At 41.1% G+C, this 26,251-nt stretch overlaps 1 protein-coding gene across 8 annotated transcripts in view; it reads left to right on the forward strand.

Moving 5' to 3' along the window:
• ATP9B (ATPase phospholipid transporting 9B (putative)) overlaps positions 1–26,251 on the forward strand; it is a 252,828-nt gene that overhangs the window by 40,186 nt on the left and 186,391 nt on the right. For 6 of the 8 annotated variants that reach the window (XM_068562639.1, XM_068562640.1, XM_068562641.1 and 3 more), the window contains exons 2-4: positions 6,454–6,627; positions 14,480–14,630; positions 17,127–17,240. In XM_068562639.1, coding sequence (XP_068418740.1) covers positions 6,491–6,627; positions 14,480–14,630; positions 17,127–17,240 — 402 coding nt within the window. In that variant the 5' untranslated portion in view covers positions 6,454–6,490. Of the gene's footprint in view, positions 1–2,601; positions 2,839–6,453; positions 6,628–14,479; positions 14,631–17,126; positions 17,241–26,251 lie in introns of those variants that run through there. The other 2 variants (XM_068562638.1, XM_068562643.1) reach the window with 2 other exon arrangements.

Raw genomic sequence — 26,251 nt, forward strand, 5'->3', positions numbered from 1 at the left:
TTGGTATTCTCATCTCTTACAGAACATTGTGTAAGAGGAGTCAGTAACTCCAAGGTTACTGCATACACAGTGTGTGGCCGGGGCGCCTCAGCTTGAGGGACTGCCTGACCGTTGTCCCTGTTGCTTGTCTTTGCTGCTGATGTCAAGGCACGCTGCTCTCGCGCTGTTCCTTTAAATTTTTTTTTTTTTTTTAAACAATTCCCTTGTTCATCTCCTCTGCTGCTGTAGGAAGGAAGGAGTTCCAGTTTTTCGGAAGTTCATACGGTTTTGCTGCTCATTAATGACTCATCAGTGACACAGTTGAACTTGGAAGCTGTATTTGATGAAGAAAATGTACACATTTCTCTGTAGCATTTTGTCGCTTTGTTTTTCTGCGTTATTAACATGTAGGCAAAGAGGGGGTGTTTATTTTTCTTAAAGAAGGTTTAAGCATTAGGGATATTTTAAATGTTTTTCTCCCTTTAATATCAGTTGACTCTCAGAAATGTTTCTCATCAAAGTGGAAACAATAAGGCTGTTGGATACTTAAGGTAAAAATGTGAGTTTAAGGTAGTTATTGTATTGACCTACTTTTACTTAGATACATGTAAATTATTCATCTTCCAGTACTTGAATGTTTTGTTGAAAGTTCCTAATTTTTTTAAACCTTTGGCAGCAGCTGAGATAGCTGTCCTCAGTTCTTACCGTGGTGGTACTCTTGGGTTCAGTATCATCCGTTCTGTCGTCTTTGTTCACACTGTTTTTACTCATTTTAAAAATATGTTTCCAGAATTATACTTAATTGCTGGAAACGTTGATCTTTCTTGAGTGACAAACCAATTAAGTGTGTATGACACCAGGCAACAAAGACACTTAAGATTCTCTGCTTATCCTGTCTCTGAAAAATCCATTATTCATCATCTTATTGTTTTTAAATACTGAGGTAAAATTTTCAATACAATAGGAAAATTGCTTTGGAAGTGGAATAAATTGCTTGCCAGCTCAAAGGCTCCATTTCTGAAGTTGAGGTTACTAAACATGATGTTGCTTATATTCATTATCTTTCAGACTCATTGTACTGCTTTTCTAGCATTAAACTTGATAAGATTGTGACTTTTGCTAAAAAACAACACAATGGCTAAAAGAACTTAATGAAAAAGACTAAAAATCTCATTTTGTATACTATATTATAATATATTTAAGTGGTGTTTTGAATTTTAATTACATTTTGTATAAATATTCATTTTCTAGTTGACTGTTTTAAAAGAAGTAATCTTACACAGAAGTAAGAAAAAAGGAATTTTTGAGAGGAAAAGTATTAGTTCTGTTTTAGATTATGTAATTTTTTGCCTAAACCATCTCAAATGATAGGTCACTTGCTGTAGGGATGTTCGGTGATGGTATCAGTAGTAATTGGAGTTGTTTGTAGAAGATTATATGGAGAGATTAAAATGAGTATCCCTTTGATTAGTGGAGTAAGGTGTTCAAAGGAGAGGTGATAATAGTGACTGCTACTTCTCCTGACATAATGCTTTCAGCCAGAGATCTTCTGCCTTCTTGTTTTTAGTGATGATATGGTATTCCATCATGTATTAAAAGCAACTCCAATCATTGATATTAAGGTTTTTCCAGGCTTTTGGGGTGATCAGCACAGCACAGTAATCATTATCTTTGTAAATATATCTTGTATATATTTTTAATTTTATGAGATAATAGAACCTGTGCATTAAAGTTTAATTGCATTACCAAAAAAAAAAAGGCTTTCGATGCATCTTCACAAATTAGTCTCCAAAAAGTTGTTCACATTCTTACCAGCAATTAAGAGTCCCTGGTTATCCAAGACTGTTGGCCATGCCAGATGTTAAGAGGTATTTTTTCAGTTGTTTTAATTTGCATGTTTTAAACGTCCTTTTTGAAAACAGAAATTCTTCCCAGGCTTAAAGCCTTCCACTGCCTTCCCCTTCCACTTTGAATTCACGTTATGCTCTTCCTTTCGGCTTCCCAGTCTGTGGGGCTTGCCCCGCTGCATCTGCAGCTGCGTTTGCCGCAGCTCCGCCCGGCTCGCTCCCTCCAGCCACACTGGCTGTCTCCCCTCCTGCAGCCCTCCAGGCTCTGCAGCCCCTCTAGGTCTTCCTAGACCTTGGTGTGCTTGGCTGCTTTTCATCCCGGTGTCGCTTCTTGAGACTCAGGCTCCTGGACAATCTGAGGAAGACCCCCTCCTGTCACTTCTGGTCTCATCACCCCCTTTATTGTCTTCCTAGCACTTTCCCCTTTGAAAATAGTTTACGTCTTGTTTTTGTCCTGTTAGTACCTAAGCTGTGTATGAGCAGGGGCTTCGTGTGCCTCTTTGCTTCTGTACCCGCAGGGACAGCGCTAGCACGCAGTAGACGCTCAAGTGTTTGTTGTAAGGTCCTAATGTGGTGCAGTGTAATTTTCTAAGTATAGCTGTATTTCTTCCTTTGTGAATTGTCTTTGTTCATGCGTCATTCAAAGTGTTTGCTTTTTTATTGATTCTTATTGATTTGTGAGAACTGCTTATAAAGAATCGTTTTTTCTGTCATGTGCTGCATATTTTTCCCCATTTTCTCATTTGCTTTAAAGTTTTCTTCTTTGATGATGCAGAATACAGACCTCCAGAGTGCCTGGCCGTAGTAAGGACTCAGTAAACTGTAGCCATCCATTTTCCGGGGCTCCTTCGTCTAAGACGCCTGCAGGAGTTCTTTTTCATTCTGGTTTGTTGTCTAATTGACAAGCCTGTTCCCCAAACGATCGATCTCTTGAGCCAACTTGCCCTGTGTGTAAGGATGCAGCACGCTGGCTGTGGCAGCCAGCAGGAGGATGAGGAGAAAGGGCCTCGTGGTAAGTGCAGGTAAAACCGTGTTGTAGGAATTAGCTCGGCGCGCTGAGGGTGTGGGTAGTGGGGAGGGAATATCCGTCTTCCAGCGGTTACGTGGCTGCCGGGGAGCAGGGTGTCATCAACAATAATTACGGAAGTTTGTTCTTTTTTAAAAAATTGTGGCAAAGTATACGTAACATAAGAGATACCATCTTAACCGTTTTTCAATGCACAGTAAATGGCATTAAGTACGTTACCGTTGCTGTGTAACCGCCACCGCCATCTACCCACAGAACTTCCATCTTCCCAAACTGAAACTCTGTGCCCCTTCGACACTGACCTCCACCCTCCCCCACTGCCCGCTCACCTCTGTCTACCTTCTGTCTCTGGAGTTGACTGCTCTGGGGACCTCATGTAAGTGGAGTCATGCAGTGTTTGTCTTCTCGTGTCCGGCTTCTTTCACTGAGCATTATGTCCTGAAGGTTCTCCTTGTAGCTTGTATCAGTTTTCTTCCTTTTCATGGCTGAATGGTATCCCATTGTGTGTATGGTCCACGTTTGTCTATGGACATTTGAGTTTTTGTTCTTTCTTGCAGTATGGTTTTCTGTGTTAATTGTCTAAAGCTGGGAATTAAATGAATACAGTGAAGTGCCTAGATTAATGCCTGCGAGTCTGAGCTGTCAGTAGCTGTTCAGTGCTGGTTTCTTCTCCTTTTGATCACCATCATCATCCCTTCCACACTGAATTGTTAATCCGCAGGGTAGTGGGGGGGACGGGTCGGTGGCCCCCTCACTCAGTCTTCTGTTTTCAGCACAGCTTCCCTTCCCCAGAGGAGCGGAGGGGTGGTTGCCTAGCTGGGTGGGAGGGGGGCTGCAGGTAAGGATCCACATGTTTCTCTCAGAGCTTTCAGTCGGTTCTTATTCCAGCGTCCCTTCAGCCCCCTCCCAGAGGCACCCGGTGCTGCCGGTCTTCAGCCCTGCTAGGGTCCCGAGGTTCCAATCCCTTGGTTCTCTGGTTTCTTCACTGCTGGCTTCAGACTCCATTTTCGTGGTTCTGCTTAGTTGTTTACCATCCATCCATCTGCTTTCCCCAGCTTCTTACATTTTGTTATCTCCTCTTTCGTTTTCTGTTCTTGTAGATTTACGCTTTTAAAAAAAAGCAATTTTTTGGATATTGAAAGTAGATTATATATTTAATCTTCCATGAAAGATTAAGCATTTTAATCTTGAAACATGAAACAAGAAACATGAAACATTTTTTTCATTTTACACATATCTGTCTGATTCATTCTTCTCTTTCAGAAGACTGGTTTTCTGGGTTTCTTACTCTACGTAGTGGCACAGACCTCCAACAGCTCTTATCACAGGAGACAGTAGCTTTAGTTATCTGGGAGACTGCCGCCTTTTTCTCAGCTCCAGCCGCAGAATTTTCCTGGACAGCCGTGGCTTAGCTTGGTTGGCTGCCTGTCCCCGACCAACCACAGGAGGGTTTGAGGTCCCAGGCAGCTACACAGCAGTCCTTCCCGGGTGGTGGGCGGAGTGGGCCAGGTTCCTAAGGAAAAAGGAGCTGGTGGGGCCAAAGAATAGATTCCCTCCCACTGCTGGCCTCCCAGCTCCTGCCCGTCCTTGGCGGGCCCGCTCCATTTACTGCCGCTGCCTGCGTCATGTTGCAGAGGCCTCAGACTGAAAATGAGTAAAACCAAACTCAGGGTTCTCCCTCTGCTGTCCGAAGCCTGCCCCTGCTAGTGTTTTCTGTCCTACTGAGCGGTACTGCCGTCCTTCTTCCCATACAGGCCGGTCGTCCTTAGGCTCTCGTGTCCTCTGAGTTCATAGTCAGGCGTCACCTGTCTGTCTGCTCTAGCTCTTAAATGCCCCGAATCTACCCACTTCTCTCCTTTTTTCTCCAGCTCCTTTGTCCAAGCACTGTCTGTCTCTGTCCTGGACTCTTGCAGTGGCCTCCTGCTTGGCTCCAGCTCTGCCTCGACCAGTTCTCCAGGGCAGCCAGAGTGCAGAGTGAATCTCATGTTTGCCTCTCACCTGAAATGGTTGTCTTTCCTGTGATTTGCAAGGGCCTCCACTGCCAAGTTCCTTCTGCCTTTCCAGGCTCGCGAGAGGCCCTGATCTTACGTCTGCGCGGGCCGCCCCTGCTGCCCCTCTTACCTTCCGAAATGCGTCCAGCTAAATTGAGTTTTCCGTGCAAGAGGGGAGCAGCCTCGGCCATAGTTCATTGGTAGTGTAGGACCCCGTGAGACACCAAAGGTGATCTTCTTCCCCTTAAATAAGTAAGTGTATTCAGCCCGAGTCTGATAAGGCTAAGGTAAATTGCTTCTAGTGTTTTTGGTATTTCTCATAGCTCTCATATTGGTGGGAGTTTAAATTTGCAGTTGGCGATACGTATCAAGTATTTTAGAGCTTATGACTGTACATAACAATTCTAGTCCTGGGACTCTCTGAAAGAATTCATCTAAAATATGGGAGAAGTGCTGTGCACAGATATACTCGCTGAAATATTTTTTAATGGGGAGTTATAAATGTCTTCCCTGTAGGGATAACTGAGTAACCTGGTAAGTCCACTCGCTGGACTCTTTTTTAGTTACCAAATGTTGAGAAGACGGTACAGAAACTTAGGTGGGAGGTTGGCATTGGCCTTCACGTCCAAGGACTTTTTTCCATCATTGAATTCCATTTGGGCTTGGATTCTTGACAGCTAGGCACTTATGTTAAGAATAAAGTCTCATGAAGATAGAGGCTTTGGGAATCTTGCCTGCTGACCTTTTCGCGGAATCCTAGTAGGCGAGTGCTACATGGCCCCGTTGCCACACACTCACATGTGCACCAGCACACACACAGGCACCCACCCACCCACGCACAGGCCGCACACACGTGCACACGCACACGGGTCCCTGAAGGATGGCTGAAAAGATAGCTAACTGCAGACATAAAGCTTGTCATATACTGTAGGAGATGCATTTTACTGAAGTTCAGAGCAGAATGGAAATTGTGCTAGTGCTGTTAGATGTTCCTGATTATCTGGAGTAGCACTCATCATTGTCCATCCTTCTGTAGGCCTTCTTGTCCAAAATGTCGGCTTTCGAGAGTGACGGGAGATCTAGAGAAAGAAGATAGTAGTGATGGAGAAAATGACAAGTGTCCAGGTGACCACAGGTCTTAGAGGCAGTGGCAGGAGAAGAGATGGAGGAGCTGTAGATGGAAGAAGTAATGGAGAGTGGACATCTATTCCAGTCTTAAAATTTCTGTCCTTTGAATATAGTTTCCCCAGTTGTTCATGATAAGATATTGCAAGCATACAGAAACAGCAAAAGAATGGTCTTTTACGTAGATACAACAACTACACATGGAAGGCTGCTTGGAGGGTTCCGCTCACGGCATGGTAACGGCAGCTTTCTTGGACAGCCTTTCCTTTCCTGCTTACCTTGGTTAAGTTTTTTTGCAAAGGAAAGTAGCATTACTGTGCAGTGTTATGTGTAATGGTTTGCTTCCCCTGAAGACAGCTTAGTATGAGGGAAAAAGAAAAGTGTGATTAGTAGAATTGGGCCAGCTCTTGCCCTAAGCGAGACCCGTATTCTACGCAGAAGACTGCTTGGCCTGCCTCAGTGCTCTGTTCTTTCCTTTATGCAGGTACCAGCTGGAAGATGAGTCTGCCCATTTGGATGAAATGCCACTAATGATGTCTGAAGAAGGCTTTGAGAATGACGAAAGTGATTACCACAAGTTACCGCGAGCTAGGATCATGCGAAGAAAGAGAGGCCTAGAGTGGTTTGTCTGTGGAGGATGGAAGTTCCTCTGTACCAGGTTTGTTATCCATTGCTGCCTAACCTGCTTCACACCAAGGTTACACAGTTATTTATAAGCTTTACTTCTAAACACATTTGTTTCTATATCAAACTAAAGAAGCCGCTCTCTAAATGACATCATGGAGAGTATTAATAACCTTAGTCAAAACCAAACAGTGCTAATCCAAAAGGGACAGAAAGCCAAATTCACTTTTTTGTGAGATGTTTTAATGTTTAAAAGATGGAGGAAATTAGTGATTTTGTAATTACTGCATGGTAGAATTAATTCTGGTCACTGTATTGACATTTATAAACTGTGTTCCTTTCTTTTCCATCTGTGATTATAGAGGCGTCCCTTGGTATCTGTGGAGGACTGGTTCTGAGACCCAAATCAGTGGATGCTCAAGTCCCTTTATTTTTTCAGTTACACGTGTATATATATTTTTTCAGATTCTTTTCTATTATAGGTTATTACAAGATATTGAATATAGTTCCCTGTGCTATGCAGTTGGTCCTTGTTGTTTATCTAGTTTGTATATAGTACTGTGTATACGTTAATCCCAGACTCCTAATCTACACCCCCGCCACCCTCCCTGCTATCCCCATCGGTAACCGTAAGTTTGTTTTCTATGTCTGTGAGTCTGTTTCTGGTTTTTTTTGTTTTTTGTTTTTTAAGCTGGGAAATCTTTTACTCCTCTGTTTCTGTTTTGTAAATAAGTTCATTTGTATCATTTTTTACTTTCCACGTATAAGCAATATCACATGATATTTATCTTTTCTCTGACTGACTCACTTCACTTAATATGATAATCTCTAGGTACATCCATGTTGCTGCAAATGGCGTTATTTTGTTCTTTTTTATGGCTGAGTAATATTCCATTGTATATCTGTACCACATCTTCTTTATCCATTCCTCTGTCGATGGGCATTTAGGTTGCTTCCATGTCTGGGTTATTGTAAATAATGCTGCAGTGAACATTGGGGTGCATGTACCTTTTTGATTTATGGTTTTCTCCAGATATATGCCCAGGAGTGGGATTGCTGGATCACATGGTAACTCTACTTTTAGTTTTTTTCAGGAACCTCCATACCGTTCTCCATAGTTGGAGTTGTAAATTGGTTGTACCAATTTACATTCTCACCAACGGTGTAGGAGGGTTCCTTTTTCTCCACACCCACTCCAACATTTATCCTTTGTAGACTTTTTAATGGTGGCCATTCTGACTGGTATGAGCTGATACCTTATGTAAATCTGTCATGTACTGGATTGGTCTAAGACAGACAGTTCTGTCAGATCCAGGAGCAGGATGTGGAGATGTAGGTTTGAGAGTTGTTGTTACTGTCATGGTAGTGGAAACCACCCGGAAGGATGACAGTCCTAAAATGGCAGCAGTGTGGTAGAGGCCCATGAAGGAAGAAGGAAAGGGACCTCCCGGGGAAAAGGACAGTGTTGGAAAGGAAGACTAATAATCCTTTTTTTAGGCAGCAGGAAAAATAGGGGAGGACGTGTGAAATAGTGTTGGAGAGGATGGCTTTTACCTTGACCTCAGTTGGGGACATTAGTTCATTTAAGTGAGGAGGTGTCTGGGATACACATGAGGACTAAAAACTGACAGAATTGGTCACGCCTTGGTAGAGACCATCAGTCATCGCGCATCTGTTGAGACCAGCATAATTTTATTACTGTTTGCCCATCAGGGAGAAGCCTGAGCCATTACAGAACCAGCTGTGGAAGCGAGGGGTTGGGCCGTTATGGTGGGAACGGTGGCCAGCGTCGTGAGTTGAAGCGACGGCTGCGGCAGAGGAGCTTTGGGCGGTGCCACAGTTGCAGTCTGATGGGCGTGTGGTGTGTTCTCCATTAGTGTGGGGTGGGAGGAGCAGTGGGGTCAGACCCAGCGGTGCTGTTTGAGATGAGCATTCTCACTGCTGTTTACGGCCAAGAACTAGAAGAGGCCCTCTCCTGAGAGCCAAGGGCCAAGCCAGAAGCTGAGCCAGAGCCTGACTTGACTCGCCAGAGCCTTTCCTGGCTCTTGGCTCCATGGACTGGGAAAAGCGCTAGGACGAGGAGGTGTGGTCCAAATGCGGTCGGTCCTGACTTGCGCTCTTCAAGTAGATAAGTGCCTGGTCTCACCCTCCTAAAGGGAACCTGACGTGGAGATCAGTGGGATTGAGGAGGCTGAGAATCTTACCTACTGTGCATGGAGGATCCCTGGATAACAGAGAGCTGCTAAAAACTGGGGACGTGGGAGTGGGTACTGATGGCCATAAAACTTTAAGGTCGTAGTCTCGTGCTCATGGTGTGGACTTCAGGAGGGCAGGCCGTGTTTTGGAAGTGGTACTTATCCATACCAGTCAAACAGTTGCCAAGAATTGTGGGCATTGTTGAAGGCCGAGTGCATTGTTGAATTAATTATGTTTGGTCTTTTACAGGATTTTGTTTTTACCAAATGGAACATCGCCAAATTTTGGATTTCATTTGTAATATTCCTTTTCTTAAGGAAGATATTAAGAATATATTTGAAAATCTAGGTGTTAGTGGCAAAAACTAACATGTTTTGGGGATATTAAAACAGCTCAGTAATATATACTCGACACGTATGTAAAGTCTTTATCTTAGTAAATGGTGATCATGTGGGCAGAGCTGACCGAACCGTCGTGGTGGCTTCGCTCACGAGTGTCTCTTTCCACGTGGACGAGAGTGACCTGAGACATGGCCACACTTCGTGTTCAGTGTGCATCCGCTACACCAGGAAATTGTTATGGAAATTAAAACTGCACCTTATAGAACAGACTGTACAGTTAGCAACTTGGATGGGTCTTATTTTCTTTATTCCTTATAGATTTCCAGTTTTGAATATTTGCTAACCTTTCTATTTTCTAAATACCAGGCATTATAAAAGTCAGTGTTATTAAGATGATTAGGTGATGGATCAAAGAGTAGAAGATATATAAAATTACTTAGTTTAATTGCAGAAGAAAACGTTATGAATATTGTAAAGATAGATAGCAAATGATATTAATGAGTTGCAGATATTTCATTGTATTTTTATTTGTAGATTCTGTGAGTAGTAAGGTTTATTTTTAAATTATTCTTCTTCTGGGATTGAGTAGGCTTTAATTTCTTCATGGCTTAAGACCTGCCTTCTCATTTTTATTATTTGGCAAAAATTCCAACTCTGAGAAATTTGACTCTGAAAAAACTTTTTCTGTAATCTGTCTTCTAAACCTTGGAGTGTCCGCCACGTGGGTTACTGTGGTGCACACCGGTACGTAGTTCTGGGGGACAGTAGTGCCTTTCTCAGGAGGTTTACATTTCACCCGCTATCAAAAAGCACTTTGTCCCCATGAAAGTGGAACCCCTGAATGGCATTTCCATATGAAGGGAGGGTATCAGATGCTAAGATTGTTCCCGGTTCTAAATGGCCTCTGCACTTTCAGTTAATCTGCAACACGTTTAGAGTGTAGAAACATGGGAAAATGCTGATCTCTTAAGAGGACATGAGTGCTGTGTCTCTTTTGGCTTGGTAACCAAAGGTACCTGTTGGATAGAATTATTTATTCATTTATTTATTTGGGAAGGAGGCTTTCTAAATTTTGGAAGTTATTTAATTATGGCCCCTTAAAATTTTACAAGACAGGATCTTGGTATATAAAGATGTGCTTTATTTAGTATTGGAGTACTACTTTGATTGTAGAGGCATTTGCGAAAACTTACTAATACTAAAATGTTTTAAGAAAAAAGTGTAGTTTGTACACTATTGGATTTAGTTTCAATTTGACTTGACAGTGTAAGGCGATTTACATATAAATGGGAAAGTGTCTTCTGAATACTGAGTAACTGAGGAAACGTGCAGTGCGCATAGAAATGTTCCTGGGTAAAGCTCCGTATTTCTTTCTTCCAGGGACTCCTCTGCATCTCCTTCTCACTTACCGGTATTTACCAGTATGTTTTACTCTTATTACTTTGCCTTCAAAAATTGCCCATAGTTTTACTTTCTCCCTTAGCTCTACAGCTCCATAAGGCTTACTTACACGTACTTTTTTGGTTACAAGTATTTTCTTTATGTGGGGGGTTTGTCTTCTCTTTCTGGTCATATTTTCTGTCTGCATAATCCGGTGGCAATGCTGGCGGAGCCCCAGGCTTTTAAAACTTCGAGACTGTGTGTTCATTTAATATTGTGGAATAGCGGGTGGTTTAACAGCGGTTCCCTAACCACTGCTTGATTCTGTCTTTGCAGGAAGAAATAATACTAAGGTTTTAATTTGGTAATAGTAGTAGCAAAGTGTTATGAATAATTTAATTACATTTTGGAAGTCTAGGAATCTTAGTTTTTTCTATACAGGGTAATAGAGAAAAAATGAGCTGTTGAATATGTGTTTTTAGCCCCTGGTATTGTATTTAGTTTCTAGAGTATGGGGCTTTGAAAGTTAATGGGATGTTAGTTTCATGTGCTGCTGACAGTGTAGATGTTGAGGTTTTTATTCTAGCGAATGTTTACAGTGTCATGTGATGAAGACAGTGGTTTTGCATTTACAGAGCTTTTTGCCTGTAGAATATGTCGATACCAGCCTAAACTCTGGAAAATCCACATTTCCTAAGTTTTATTTATATTTTTTCAAACACTGAGCTTTGGCTAGCCTCCGTTTCATCTTAAGACTTGTCTGACTTTTGCACGTTAAACCATTAGATTAGATAATTATGTGTTTCAGGAGAAAGATTCATATCTGAATACATTCCTGGAGGATTTTTGCTGTATTTGAAATGCTGAAGGAAGTGTGCACACACGAGGACTGCTGTCCTAGCTGTCGTGCTTGCCTGCAGAGTGCTTTGTGTATACCAGCCCTGCTCCAGAGCTCCCCTGGGATGCTGAGAATATTCCAGATCTGTGACGTCCAATATGGTAGCCACTGGACAAGGTGGCTGTTGAGTCCTTGAAAGGTGGATAATGTGACTGAGGAACTGGACTTTTTATTTTGCTTAATATTAATTAATTCCCACTAAAATAGCCACATGTGGCCAATGGATGCTTTATTGGACAGTAACTTTTTGTGCCAATTAGTGTTATAAGTTTGGAGACATTTTGAATGTGACAGCGAGAGGCAGCGTAGTGACGGCAGAGCTCTGAGTGCTTCCCCTGTGGCAGGCATTGGGCCAGGAGCTCAGAGCGTGTCACCTGTAATCTCATCAGCGCTTCTGCGGATGAGGAAACAAAGACTTAGACCAGGGGACCACCCCAGGGCCACTTGCTGGCAGTTGTTTCCAAAAGCATGACCTTAAAGTCCATGTTTTTCCCATGGAGTCTTGTTGCCTGCTCATACATTTTTCATGTATTTCCATCATCTGTTGAATGGCTGCCGTGCTGTGTGCTGCGCTAAGGACAGGCCGTCTGTGAAGATGAGCAGGAGCCGGCCTGCCTGTTGTTCTCGCGGCAGGAGGAACACGGGGTTGAGTGGGGATTGAGGTCCGGGCTCTGTGTCAGCCCTGCCCGGTTGTTGCGTGCACGTCGCTCACTGACCTCTGTGGCCTTGGGTTTTCCCTTGTGTACCGTGTGGGAGTTCGGCGTCTGTGAGTGTGGTTGCGGGGGTCCGAGACGAGGAGCTGGTGGTGTAACTGGACAAAGGCAGGCGGTGCGCGCCCTCCCTCCCTCCCAGCTGCGGGAGGTGCCCCAAGGAGAGGCGCGGGTCCGCCAGTTTGGTTCCGCGCGGGTGTTGGTGAGGGGGCTTGGGCTGGAGGCGATCCAGGTCCTACTGTAAAAGCAACAGGAAGGTGCGAAATAGTAGTTTGAAGCTTATTATATTTTATTTGAAGCCTTATTTAATTTTTGTCTCATACAAGCATAAACAAGATCAAATATTACCAATATTGACTGAGATCTACTTGACCAGTCCCCTTCGCCCAACCAACAAACAGTAAGGATGGGAATACTTATTTTGACAATCTTAAATCGTTTAATACTACTGTGATTTATAACTGTTGGGGATTTAAAAGTATGCTTTATGTGTGGAGATGCTCTCCGTTCTGATTTATTTTTTAAAAAGTGATGGCAAGCAGTGATAAGAAATTTCTGTTCTTGCAGAGTTGGGTCTTCTTTGTCTGCTCCAGTTGAAGCAGAAGACGGGGTGCGGGGAATGTTTTAGAGCTGATCTGCTTGGTATGCGTTGGGCGTTCCTGGACCCCCCCCACGGGGTGGCTCCTCAGGACGGCAGAGCCTGACACTCCGGCAGGCGATGAGTGTGCCCACGCCAGGAGGACAGGGCAGCTTCCAAAGGGCAAAGCCCCGTCCTTCCAGGATGAAGGTTTTCTGAGCACAGCCAAGAGCTAGGTGGATACGTAGTAGGGATATACTGATTTCAGTTTAAACACATGAGGTATTCCCTCATACAGGGTGCTGCTGTGGGTGATTTTAAAGTAACACATCTGAGTGTGTTAAAGGGAAGAAAGACATGCAGTGAAGTTGACACATAAGTCCTGAGGGGTCAGCCTCATCTTATAATCATACCTTCTAAGGCTGTCATTATCATGCAGAATTTCATGTTAACTTTTTTTTTTAAAGAAATTCACGTTCTTTTATTTATTTATTTATTTATTTATTTATGACTGTGTTGGGTCTTCGTTTCTGTGTGAGGGCTTTCTCTAGTTGTGGCAAGTGGGGACCACTCTTCATCGCAGTGCGCAGGCCTCTCACCATCGCGGCCTCTCTTGTTGCGGAGCACAGGCTCCAGACGCGCAGGCTCAGTAATTGTGGCTCACGGGTCCAGTTGCTCCGTGGCATGTGGGATCTTCCCAGACCAGGGCTCGAACCCGTGTCCCCTGCATTGGCAGGCAGATTCTCAACCACTGCGCCACCAGGGAAGCCCTCATGTTAACTTTTGAGCTTACTTTGTCGCAAAGTGAAGTTAGGAATTTCTGCCTTATCCTTCTGGCTTGCGGTTCTAGCCTTAGCTACATTTAGAAGATGAAGTTTAATAACTTCCCTTCCCTTAATAAACCTTTCGGAGTCTTTCTCTACATTTTGGAAATTTTAATTAAACTGAATTGTTAATACTGAAGTTTAAATTCAGGATTATTTTATGCTTAATAGAGGTGAATTTGATACCTTTTCATCATTTTCTGAAGTATTTTAAGAAAAGTTATCCCACTAGAAACTTTATACTCTCTATTCAAATATGATGTTTTGGATGTCCAGGAAGGAGAAGAGTTTGTGCTCCTGGAACCCTGAGCAGGGTTGGAGCAGGGTAGATTTAGATTAAAATCTTCATTGCATAGATGAAGGTAGCCACATGGAAATACAATCAAGCTTTTATTACCATTAGAATAGTCCAATAAACATTGGTATCCTTTCTACATACTGAATTGAGCCGTACGTCTTAATTTTATATTAACGCTATCACTTAAAGGAGGAAAGTCATCACTTAAAGGAGGAAACAAGTGACTACTTAAGACAAGGGGGTGGGTCACATCCTAGTTAATTGACGTCTGAGAGCCTTTATCACTGAATCACCAAGTGGTGTATTGAGAATTACCGATAATTACCGATAACATATGGCGATTCTTTTCTCAGCATGTAAAGCATTGACTGCTTCAGAATGTTAATGGTTTTATTTTGCCAATAAGAGGGTCTAAATGGGGAAGATAATTTCCCTGAGGTTCTAGGAGTCATTGCACACTTATACATGCTCCTTCAGTATCTTCATATCAAATTTAAATTAGTATAGCTGACCTGTTTTAAGAAAACCCTTACAGATTAACAGTAGATATGCTGTTGGTGTCTGGTAAATATAGAAACAATCAGTATTGGCTCTAGATATGTAGAATTAATTCAGAAACTTTTGAAAAAGCATACGCAATATGTATCTTTTGTTTCATGCAGTTGCTGTGATTGGCTGATAAATATTTGTCAAAGAAAGAGAGAATTGAAAGCTCGTACAGTGTGGCTTGGATATCCGGAAAAGTGTGAAGAAAAACATCCCAGAAATTCTATAAAAAATCAGAAATACAATGTATTTACCTTTATACCTGGGGTAAGATTGTTAAATTCTTGAAAACGGGCTGCATATCAGAGATTGCTAACTTTGTTTTCATTTTTTTCCCTCATTAATTCTGTCGTATCCAAATCAGAGTCCTTTTGCTTTGGAACCATGGGTGTTTCAAATAATTGTTAAGTAATTCACATGCATTTGTAATAGCCACATGATAAGAGTTCAACTCAAGAAAATATATAGTTTGATTATTGCCTTCAATTCTACATAAACATCACATTTATATTATTGTAGAAATAACCAAGTAAAGCTAAATAAAATTATCGGAAAATAAGTCATAAATTTTGTTTGGCTGGGAATTTGTTTGGTGGGAAAAGTGGAATGATCTAATGTTTAAAGCCTGCCAAGGCTGTCACAATGAAAGTAAAATAACTTTTTACACAAACATGACTCCATAACAAAATATCTATAAGCATTTGTAGATTTCTTTTCTACTTCACATTGTAAATTTCAGGCCTTGTTGTATTGTTATATCAGTAGTTATCTTTAATTAGGTATTATGCTAAATTTCAATTCTGAAGTTTAAATATTTATTACTTTTTTTGTTGCCTGTGATATTTCTGGCTTAAATTATAAAACTGAGATTATATGTATTTAGAATAGTGGAATTATTGTTGCCTTTTGTGCATCATTCCCTATTTTAATAGACAGATTTATTTATCTTTCTAAAGGCAAAAGAAAGCTGGCACTGATTATATTTCCAGTATCAAAGTTTTTGATATGTTCTAGGTATTAGCTCTTACGCTATTTTGCAAAAAAAACCCTCTTGATTATGTGAAATGAGGGCTGCTTTATCTTTCATGTTTTTATTTTAAATAACCATGCTGACTTTATATTGGGCATTGATCAGCCCTCACCACCCCACCCCCCCCGTCCGTCCAGTAGTTGTCAGATGCTTGATGTCTAATGTGCTCCTTTATTAAAACACACAAAACTAATGGCTTCGTAATTAAAAGACTGATCTTTTGTTAGGACAATAAAGTGTAAACTCTCTTTCAGGCAGATAAATATTCTCATCTTTATTGAATGAAGCTACTGTTTTCTCCTTAGGTTTAAATTATTAAATACTCCCAGATTGGCTAAGTATTGTACATTTTCCTAAAGCCCTCCAGAAGTTCACTCAGCAGACAATAAAGTCTTGATTGCAGTGGTTTAAAGTGGTTCGTGCAGCTTAGTTTTGATCCGAGTGAGTTCACATGGCTGCCAGGATGGCTGTCCGGAAGAGACCTGTTGATGTGTCTGTACAGCTGTTACCTTGGGAATGACTTTTTTCTTAGATCGTCTCTTACATTAGTCTTTTCATCTATAACGTAGTATTTTAGAAACATTTGGTAATTGCACAGTAGGAATTCTATGCCATTTTCAGCACGAATGGTAATTTCTGAATTGCTAATAGATATAATCTATGCTAACTGAGATTTTAAAGAAATCACTGAGGAAAAAGAGTTTTCTCTCCTGCTAAGATGAATTTTGGAAATGATTCAAAACATTTTTAGACAGCAGTTGAACATGATTATGAATATAAACGTGTTATCGATGTAACTGATTTTTTTAGTCATACACATAACTGTGTGATGATGTGTATAACTTCATTATATAAAAACTGTGGTTCCAGACTCTAAGTCAACAATAAGTACTTAACCCTTTGCTCTGCCCTTGTTAAAATTTCTGTGCTTTCCACATTGTATTAAAAAATGGCATCCCAGGAGATTTTGATATGCAGTTAGCAAGTCTGTAAGTTTCATTGTAATTGTAGTGTTGAAGGTCAGCTACCGTATATCAGCTATCATATAAAGAATATGCAGGTAGCTGTCTTCCTGAAAATTGGTCTGTAATTTACATATTTTTATATTTTATCATTTCTTATACTTTGAGGGAAGTAAATACAGGAGATTAAAGTAGGTTTTTTTTGTGTGTGAAGTCATACCTGTACATGATTTGCGTGTTCACTCGATCTTTGTAAAGCTGCCTAGATGTCCACATTCAGAAAGCGTGGCTATCATGTTTTATTGTTTACCATTTCATAAATACAAGGTTAACACCGCTTTTCCATAAGCTTTTCTGAGTTGATATGAAGAGATACATTTGTATATCTATATTAACTGACTTACTAACATTGGGAAGGTTTTGCTGTCTCATTTGGTGTGCATGTAAAGATTTATAGAAGATGAGTGTGGGAACCTGGAAAATTGCATGCAAGAGAATAAGAAACTTTTAGAGGACACTTAACATAGTTGAAAGTTCTAATTGTCTTTTTTTTTTTCAGTTTATTTTAAATATAATTTGGGGTAACCTTAGCTCTTTTTTGTGATTTAGTTATTGGAAAGCCATTGTCAAAATTAATGTATTGTGACTCAGGGCATATTTTCACTGTTTGATGGAAATATAGTTAGATATTATGTTGATTTTAATTATTTAATTAAGGTATGAAAGATTTTCCTTGAAGAGATTATGTTAATTTTTTCTTTTTCTTTTTAGGTTTTATATGAACAATTCAAGTTTTTCTTGAATCTCTATTTTCTGGTAGTATCCTGCTCACAGTTTGTACCAGCATTGAAAATAGGCTATCTCTACACCTACTGGGCTCCTCTGGTAAAAAGACAAGATTTTTGAAATTAAGCGAAATTATTAAGTATTTAAAATATAGCTTTAAGAATTGAGATGGTTAAAAGATAAATCAGTCGGATTTTTAAAATGTGATATGTTGCTGTGTGTCACTGAACTTTTGTTGCAAGGTTTCACAGAGTCCTCTGCAGCCCCACAGGAGCGTGAGGGCAGCGTGCTGCACCAGGTTGGCTGGAGAAGCTACAGAGCGCCTTTGCTGGTGGGGCTGGGTGTTCTGCTGGGCCCTAGGGTGGCAGCTGTGTGTCCCCGGCCCCGCTGCCCCGTACTGGAGGAGCTCTTGGGAGAGATGGGGCGGGCCTGTGCGAGTCTGCTCAGCACCTCTGACATCCTGACGGACGGGCAGCTTCTCCCTCTGCCCGGTGGCGACAGTTCTGACGTATCTCGGTGAAGTCTGACAGCTGCTGGTTGACAGCTTGGGGTGTGACATTTTTGGAAAGGCAAATGATGTTTGTCATTGAATATTTCCATTTCAAACATGCTATCTTGATAGTTTTATACTGTGTGCAGATAGTTTTCATTGATTTTCAGTTTACAGAGGTAAGACGTATGTCTCCTTCCTTCCTTCTCACCTAGAAAGAGGTACTGCTCCCTTCGGTGTGCTCCCTTCTGGGCAGATCACCAGTGTGATCTGGGCAAGAAAGCATAGCGAGTGAGATGATTCCTGTAGTGAGGGAGCAGGGCGGTGCTCAGGTTTCCCGCCTTCAGAACTGGAAATCGGAGCCGTATGCTCTCCACTTGATCTGTTCTGGTTTGTGCAGCCCTGCTGCCTCAGAGACTGTGCTCTCAGATGCAGCAGGAGAAGTGGAAGCGGGGTAAGCTGAAGTCCCTCTCCGGTTCCTGTTCACATAGACTTTAGGGTAGCGTGGCTCTGAGCAATGAAAGCAGCTTATGTGTAATCTAGATACAAAATTACTGAATAAATGAATACCTTTTCCACTTATTGAACTCGCCAGATCCACAGAGACATTGGTGCTGATGATGTAAAGCTGTGATTCTTATCCACTGTTGTGTAAACATAAATCTCTATAGCCTTTTTGGAGGATAGTTTGGAAATATATATAAAATACCTTATAAATGGATTCAGCATTTTTATTTGAGGAATTTATCTTAAAGCAATAATGATCAGTCACAGAGTCTAAAGAATGTCTTTACTAATGTCTATTAGTATTCTTTTTAAAAAATATTTATTTATTTATTTTTGGCTGAGTTGGGTCTTTGTTGCTGCGTGCGGGCTTTCTCTAGTTGCGGTGAACGGGGGCTACTCTTTCCTTGCGGTGCGCGGGCTTCTCATTGCGGTGGCTTCTCTTGTAGCGGAGCGCAGGCTCTAGGCGTGTGGGCTCAGTAGTTGTGGCTCGCGGGCTCTAGAGTGCAGACTCAGTAGCTGTGGTGCACGGGCTTAGTTGCTCCACGGCATGTGGGATCTTCCTGGACCAGGGCTCGGACCCGTGTCCCCTGCATTGGCAGGCGGATTCTTAACCACTGCACCACCAGGGAAGCCCTATTATTCTTGATGACAAAATTATTTGAAAAGTCAAATGTCTAACACTGGATTGTTTAACTGTGCTGTATGCCATGCATTGTTGGAATACTGTGCTACTGTGTACCTTTGAAAATGATGTTTAGAAAAAGTAATAACACTGCAGGTGTCCATATTAGAATAAATGGGGAAAAGTGGGTTAAAATATGTATGGCATGAAATACACAATTCTTTGATCAGCCCCCACTGAGTCCATTTCTGTCCAGCACTAGTCAAAGCAGTGTTGATTCAATAGTGAATAAGACAAACCCTGTCCTAATAGAGCTTATATTCTGGGGGAGAAAGACAATTTAAATCATCCATAATGCCAGGAAGCCTGCCATGAAGCCGTGACGCCAAAAATGTAAAACAGGATATGGGGGTAGAGAATGACCGGGTTATTTTAATAGGATGGCTAAGGAAGTCGCCTCTGATGGGGTGGCATTTGACGACATCTGGACGATAGGAGGGAGTGAGTGGGCCGTGTGCAGAGCAGGTGTTGCAGGCAGAGGGCACAGTAGTTGCACAAGGTCTGGGCGCGCTGGAGTGTGTGGACGTGCGACTGTGGTGGGAAGGGGGCCCCGAGGGGCGGTGGGCACTCAGATTTCATCCTGAATGGGATAGGGGCGTGTGTCTGTGTGTTGCATATGTCACACGAGGGAGAGCACTGAAGCTTACACCACAGTTTTAAAAGTTGATTTTAAAGCCACACAGCCATGGAGAGGGAACATAGGTGACTTTTTCTTCTTTCTTTTCTCTCACTTTTCTTCTCATTGGAGGTAACCTCTATTCTGAATTTGAGATTAAATTGCTATGTATCTCTTAATAATTTTGCTACTTATGTTTGTATTATTAAAACAAGATGCACTGTTTTTGCATGCTTTAAAAATTCTATGTAACAGTTGTCTTACTCTAAGTGTCCTTTTGTAACATGCTTTTTTGGCTTTACATTGATTTATAAAATTGATCCACGTGGATACATACATATCTAGTTCATTTGGTTTTTCACTTCTCTAAAGTATTCCATTGTATGAATGTATGACAATTGATTTGTCCATCCTCTTGGGGAAGGAGACTTTTAGGTTGTTTCTAATTGTTCTCAATTACAGACTGCTGCATGATCAGTCGAATTGTGTGTTATTCCTTACGCACTTGTGCCAGAAATTCTGTAGGCTGTATGTGCCCTCATTAAAAGTGCTGTTTATTTTGTCCATTTTCTAATAAAAGCAGTCTAGCATTACAGAAATTTTAGAACATAGAAAAAATACTTGCTAATGCTGAAAACACAAACTTATTTATGGTTTTCATGTGTTTATTTCTAGCCCCTATTTTCTATTCCTAGCTGTATTTAGCACTTAAATACTATTTTCTACCTTGGGTTAAATTAATTTTAACTCAAACAATGAGTATCTGAGAACACAAATTCTTCTTAAAAATCTAAAGTAAAATATATTCATTTGTATTTTGCTTTTGTCTTTTGCCCTTATTAACTCTGATTTAACTAGCTTTTAACCAAAGAAAATGTTCTGTTTTGATGGATGCTTTCTGAAGAATTCAGTGTTGTCTGTTCACAGATTGACCTTGTGGACCAGGCTTGGACTGAGTGCACAGCATACGTGGGCCTCTCTAGTTTCTCTGTTCTCTTACGAGAGCTCATTTCCAGTTCTGGCTTGGATTTTAGGTCCTTTAACTTGAATTCTCAGGTTTTTTGAAGTATTTTATCATTTTTTTTTTGACATGAGAAATAAACTTTATTATAGTTAGATAAATACCTCAGCACGTACCTCAGTATCCACATCAGGGGACCATCATTCTGCTGTGATGATGTGTCCGTGCTCCAAAGACCAGAGGAAGGCCCCGCGCCTTCTTCCATCCGGGCCGCTGCCTCTGACACACGAGCCGGGCGAGGGCTGCCCAGCTCCCCTCTGCCGGCCGCCGCACCCTCAGGCCTCCCTTCCCACCCTTCCCTCTGCTCCTCGGCTTGGCAGCAGCCACGGCTGATGCCTTTTCTCAGAAAACACAAAATGAAGATTTGTTAGTGTCTTTGCTTGCCCTGTTTATATGCATTTTAACCTTTGATTTGGCAAGAATCTCAAAAAAGTTGATGTGCGCATTAGGCTCACTTTTGAATCCACGAAGCTGACTTAGGGTATATTGGTTCTTTGATCCAAACTCACCTCAGAACGCCTTTTAAGTTTCTGAAAATTCAGATACTGTCTGTAGAAGATCTTTTTTATTAATCTGGGCAAAGTTAAAGAACCTTTAAACTAAATCTAAATCTAAAATATATATGTGTATTTTTTTTTTTTTAACCAAGGGAAGTATTCTTGGTTTCTTCCTAAGCCCTTGTTCTTTCTATGCCTGTGTATCTTACCCTGTCCCATGCCCAGGGCCTGGAATAGCAGATGATCTTTATATCCACATTGAAGCCTTTGACATCTTTTCTCTGCTTGCACTCTAAGGTTCTAGAAGTTGCTCAAAAGAGGAATCAGTTAGCATCTGCAGATTTCTCCTAGCCAAAAACCTGCCAGTGAAGCATAAAAACATCTTGAAGCTGGTGATTATGAAATCTTACGTCTGATGTCCACTCATTTTAAAGAAAACAAGTTAATGCAGACTTAATCCCTTTGCTCTCTATCTAAAATTGGGATGTTTCTGAAAACAGTGATAGCTTAATTAATAATCTCTCTATTTCAGTTACTCCTGGCAGCGTTATTTACTGGCTGCAGCTCTGAACTAATTTCTGTTATATTTTGTTATATAATAGAAGAGTAAACTGAAAGTAAAGTGATTTCATTACATTATTGGATCAGAATGAAGATTACCTTTCATACTGTTCAGATTTCAGAACACTTCTTCCAGGCAAAGCTGCTGTAATCAGAGTAACAAAATGGATTGTAATGCTTCTATCAAAATTAATAAGGTGGAGTAGATCTATCCATACAAAAGATTTTTAGATAAAGAAAATATGGATTTTTAATCTGTACATCTTCCACATAAAATATCTTCCTGGTGCTCTGTTAATACATAATTGGAAACCAGATAGGCTGTGTAGGTTGGAAATCAGTCTGTGGGGGAGTCTGATTTTCAGTCTGATTTTAAAATCCTTCCTTCTATCCACCCTTTCTTGTGAGTGTCTCTGTGAATTGGAGGTGTGGGCAAAGTATGCAAAGGAGAAAACAAAATCAATCGTTTGGAATCCTGCCATCCAGAGACAACCACTGTTTACATGAACTTTGTGACCCTGACAGAGTTACTTTTTGTGTTTCAGTTTCCTTATCTGTAAGTTAGAGCTAAAGGTATGCATCTTGTAAGGTTTTTGTGACATTTAAAAGGTAATTCATTTAAAATATGTAGGAGTGTCTGGCATATAATAATCCCTCAAAGGTAAACTGATGTGGTAACATAATCAATGGAATCTTTTTTCTCTTTACTAAATTGTATATTGTTTTGACACTCACTCCACATGGTTGGTTCCTGGGTTATATGGAGGAATAGAAAAGAATCCCACTTTGTGATGTAAGATTTCATCACGGGCTGTGGACAGGCCATGCGAGACATTCTTGTCATCCAGTGCTGATGCACTAGTGCTGTTGCTTCTGGGGGACAGTATGTCACTGTGACCCTCTTAAGTGCAGTTTTGGTTTTTCTAGGTAGCAGTGCTGTAGCCGACATCTCTGAGCTGGTTGGTGCTGAGGTCATGGGCAGGCCCAGCTGCTCCTGCAGGAGACTTGTGTATCCACATCTTCCCTAAACCACTCATCTGTTATGAGCCCAGACCTCTTCTGAGGTCTTAACCTCAGAAGATGTAAACTTGAAAAGTAGAGGCCCATTGGTTGTTAACTCCAGTGGTCAAGAAGGAAATGGTGGCATCAGCTTGCCTTTCCTTTGATCTGTTTTACGTGCCTAGGCTGGTCACTGGGCGTCTTCTCAGAATATATGTGCTAGAGGTGGGCATGACGGTGTGGGAGGGACCCCTCTTGGCTGTTTCTGGTCCTACCCGTCTATTATGTATCCAGAGGAACGTTAGACTTGGAATGTGGTCTGGAGCAGCTTAGAGTTGTCAGCAGTCCTTGCCTGTGACCGGGACTCTGCTTCCTCTTAGGAGTGTTGAACTCCTGTTTTTAGAAGTTGGGACCTGCCCCTCTTTGGTGCATCTTCTCTAATATTATCACATTAGAAGAGGGAGCTTACTTATACTCCTTGAGTTCTTAGGAGCACTAGGAACTAGCACATTTTTTGTGGTTTATAAACTTAATAAATTCAGAGTTAAATTTTGCTGTCTTTAAGCCGTAGGTTTAAAGGGTAAAAATTAGATTCATCTGGAGAGTTTAAGTACCATTTGTGCCGGGGGGGCGGGGGGGGGGGTCAGTTCCCTGGAGATTAGAGGTAAAGGTACATATTTCAGATAGGGCCTGAGCAAATCTGTGTTGCAAACAATTGTCTCGGTGATTCTTTTTTTTTTTTTTTTTCGGTGATTCTTATATGCCTGTCTGATAAAAATCACTTCTTTAAAAATACTGTCTTCACTGTATAAATGATGTATTCCTGAAAGTCATTCTCCTCTTGTCTCTCAAGGTGAGTCAGTCACAGGTAGAATTTTAAGAAATTACTTCCACACCATCACATGAGTCTGTAACAGTAAATATTCTCCTACACGAGAGCGGCTGCATAGAACTGTATTTTTTGGATTCATAGATGCATATTTTTCATGTTACTGAAATCGTGACTTACAAACGGTTTATGTATTTAAAGTGATATTGTCTTCCCACCAGGACTGTTACTAAATTAATAATGATGTATCTTTTTTTAAAAAATAAATCTATTTATTTATTTATTTATTTATTTTTGGCTGCGTTGGGTCTTTGTTACTGCGCACGGGTTTTCTCTACTTGTGGCGAGCAAGGGCTAGTTTTTGTTGCGGTGTGCGGGCTTCTCCTTGCAGTGACTTCTCTTGTTGCAGAGCACAGGCTCTAGGCACAGGGGCTTCAGTAGTTGTGGCACGTGGGCTCAGTAGTTGTGGCACGTGGGCTCAGTAGTTGTGGCACACGGACTTAGTCGCTCCATGGCACGTGGGATCTTCCTGGACCAGGGCTTGAACCTGTGTCCCCTGCATTAGCAGGCGGATTCTTAACCACTGCGCCACCAGGGAAGTCCCAATAATGATGTATCTTAAAGTCAACAGCATCTTTGAATTAGGGAAATAAAATATTTCGTCATATAAAAGTATCATAAATTTCTTATTTGGACTTTCAGGTTTCCAGTTTTTTCATATTCAGTGCTGGGATCCTTGATTTTATTTTATTTTTTTCTTTAGGCTAAGTTTTTAGAAGTGAAGCTTCTTGGTTAATATGTGTATAAATTTTAAGGCTTTTGATAATACTAAATTTCTTAAAGCTAATTTTTTTGATATTTGATGCTTTTATTTTATTTTATTTTTGTCTTACCTTTGCTAACCCTAGCTCTAATAAAATGATGAATTTGCATTCAAGATAAGAGTACTTCTCTGCCCCCAACTAATAGTTTCTTTGATGACCACTTTATTTCATCACTGCTTTGTCATGACAAGTTACCAGCTTTGGAGAAGCTGGCCATTTGTCCCTAGAGCACATACTTCCCTCTAGTATGGAGATACTTGGTCATAATATAGCAATGTCTCTTGTTCTTAAAATTTTGTACTTTGCACAGCTACCGTACTTTTAATGGTAAAAGACTGGATGCTTCCCCCTAAGGTCAGCAGTAAGACAAAGATGGCTACTCCCACTGTTTCCATTCAACATTTTATTGAAGGTAAAATGAATAGTGCAGTTAGGCAAGAAAAAGAAATAGGAGGCATCTAGATGGAAAAGAAGAAAAGCTATCTGTCTCTATTCGCAGGTGGCATGATCTTGTATACAGGAAAATCTAAGGAATCCACGCACACACAAAAATATCGGAACAGGTTAGTGAGCTGTAGGGTACAAGATAAATATACAAAAATCATTTGTATTTCTACACACTAGCAATGATCATCTGAAAATGGAATTAGGATAACAATTCTGTTTATAACAACATCAAAAAGAAAAAAAAATAGGAATAGATTTAGCTAAAGTGCATATCAAAAACTATAGAACATTTTTGAAAAAAATTAAAGAAGATCTAAGTAAATGGAAAGTCGTCTCATGTTCAAGAATTGAAAGACTTAGTATTACAATGACAGGACTCTCCAAACTGATCTACAGATTCAGTGCAATCCCAATCAAAATCCCATCTGGCTTCTTTTGCAGGCATTGACAAGCTGATTCTAAAATTCATGCAACAATGGAAGGGTCCCAGGGTAGCCAAAACAACCTAGAAAAGTAGATCAAAGTCGCAGAACTCATACTTCCCCATTTTGAAACTTCTTACAGAGCTGTAGTAATCGAGAGAACGTGGTACTGGCAGAAGGATAGATACGTAGATCAAGGGATACAATGGTGAGTCCAGAAATAAACATTTATGACAAATGGATTTTCAGCAAGGGTACCAAGACAGTTCAATGGAGAAAGAGTAGTCTCCAACAGATGGTGCTGGGACGTTTGGACAGCACGTGGGAGGGATTGAAGTTGGACCCCTACCATAGCATACACAAAACGTCACTGAAAATGGACCATAGACCTAAATGAAGCTGAAACTATAGGACTCCTAGAAGAAAGCATGGAAGTAAATCTTTGTGATCTTGGGCATTGAAAGCCCAAGTGACAAGAGAAGAAACTTGAGTAAGTTGGACTTCATCAAAACTAAAAACTTTTGTGCATCAGAGGACACCATCAAGAAAGTAAAACGATAACCCGGAATGGGAGAAAGTGTTTGTAACATCATATTTGTAAGTCACGTATTTGACAAGGCATTTGTATCCAGAATGATATAAAGGGCTCTTACAACTTAACAATTAAAAGATTAGTTGACCCAGTTAAAAAGTGGGTGTAGGATCTGAATTAACATTTCTCCAAAGAAGATATACACATGGGCAATAAACACATGAAAATTGGTGTAATCGCTTCAGAAAACAGTTTGGCAGTTTGTCAGGAAGCTCAACGTCGAGGTTACCGTATCACCCGTAATAGGCAAATCCACAGAGACGGAAGGTAGATTAGTGGTTTCCAGGGTGGGGACCGGAGGGGGCATGGGGGGTGGTTGCTGTTGGGGTTTCTTTTGGGGGTGATAAAAATAAATATGCTCTAGAACTACATGGTGCTGATGGAGGCACAACTCTGTGAATAAACTAAAAAGGTGAAATGCATGCTTTAAAAGCATTTTAGGGTATGTGAATTAATCTCAACAAAACTGTTACTAAAAAAAAAAAGTGTGCTAAAAGTCCTGCTATGTGAGGGTCACACTCTGCCCATCGTCAGCTGTCTTCAGCGCGGCGATGGCAAATCCCTGGCACGTGCTGTGCCTGCCTTCCTCTCTGCAGGTGGGGCCCACCAGCAACTGTTGTTCA

The sequence above is a fragment of the Eschrichtius robustus genome, chromosome 14 (assembly GCF_028021215.1).
Source record: "Eschrichtius robustus isolate mEscRob2 chromosome 14, mEscRob2.pri, whole genome shotgun sequence".
NCBI classification, from domain to species: Eukaryota; Metazoa; Chordata; class Mammalia; order Artiodactyla; family Eschrichtiidae; genus Eschrichtius; species Eschrichtius robustus.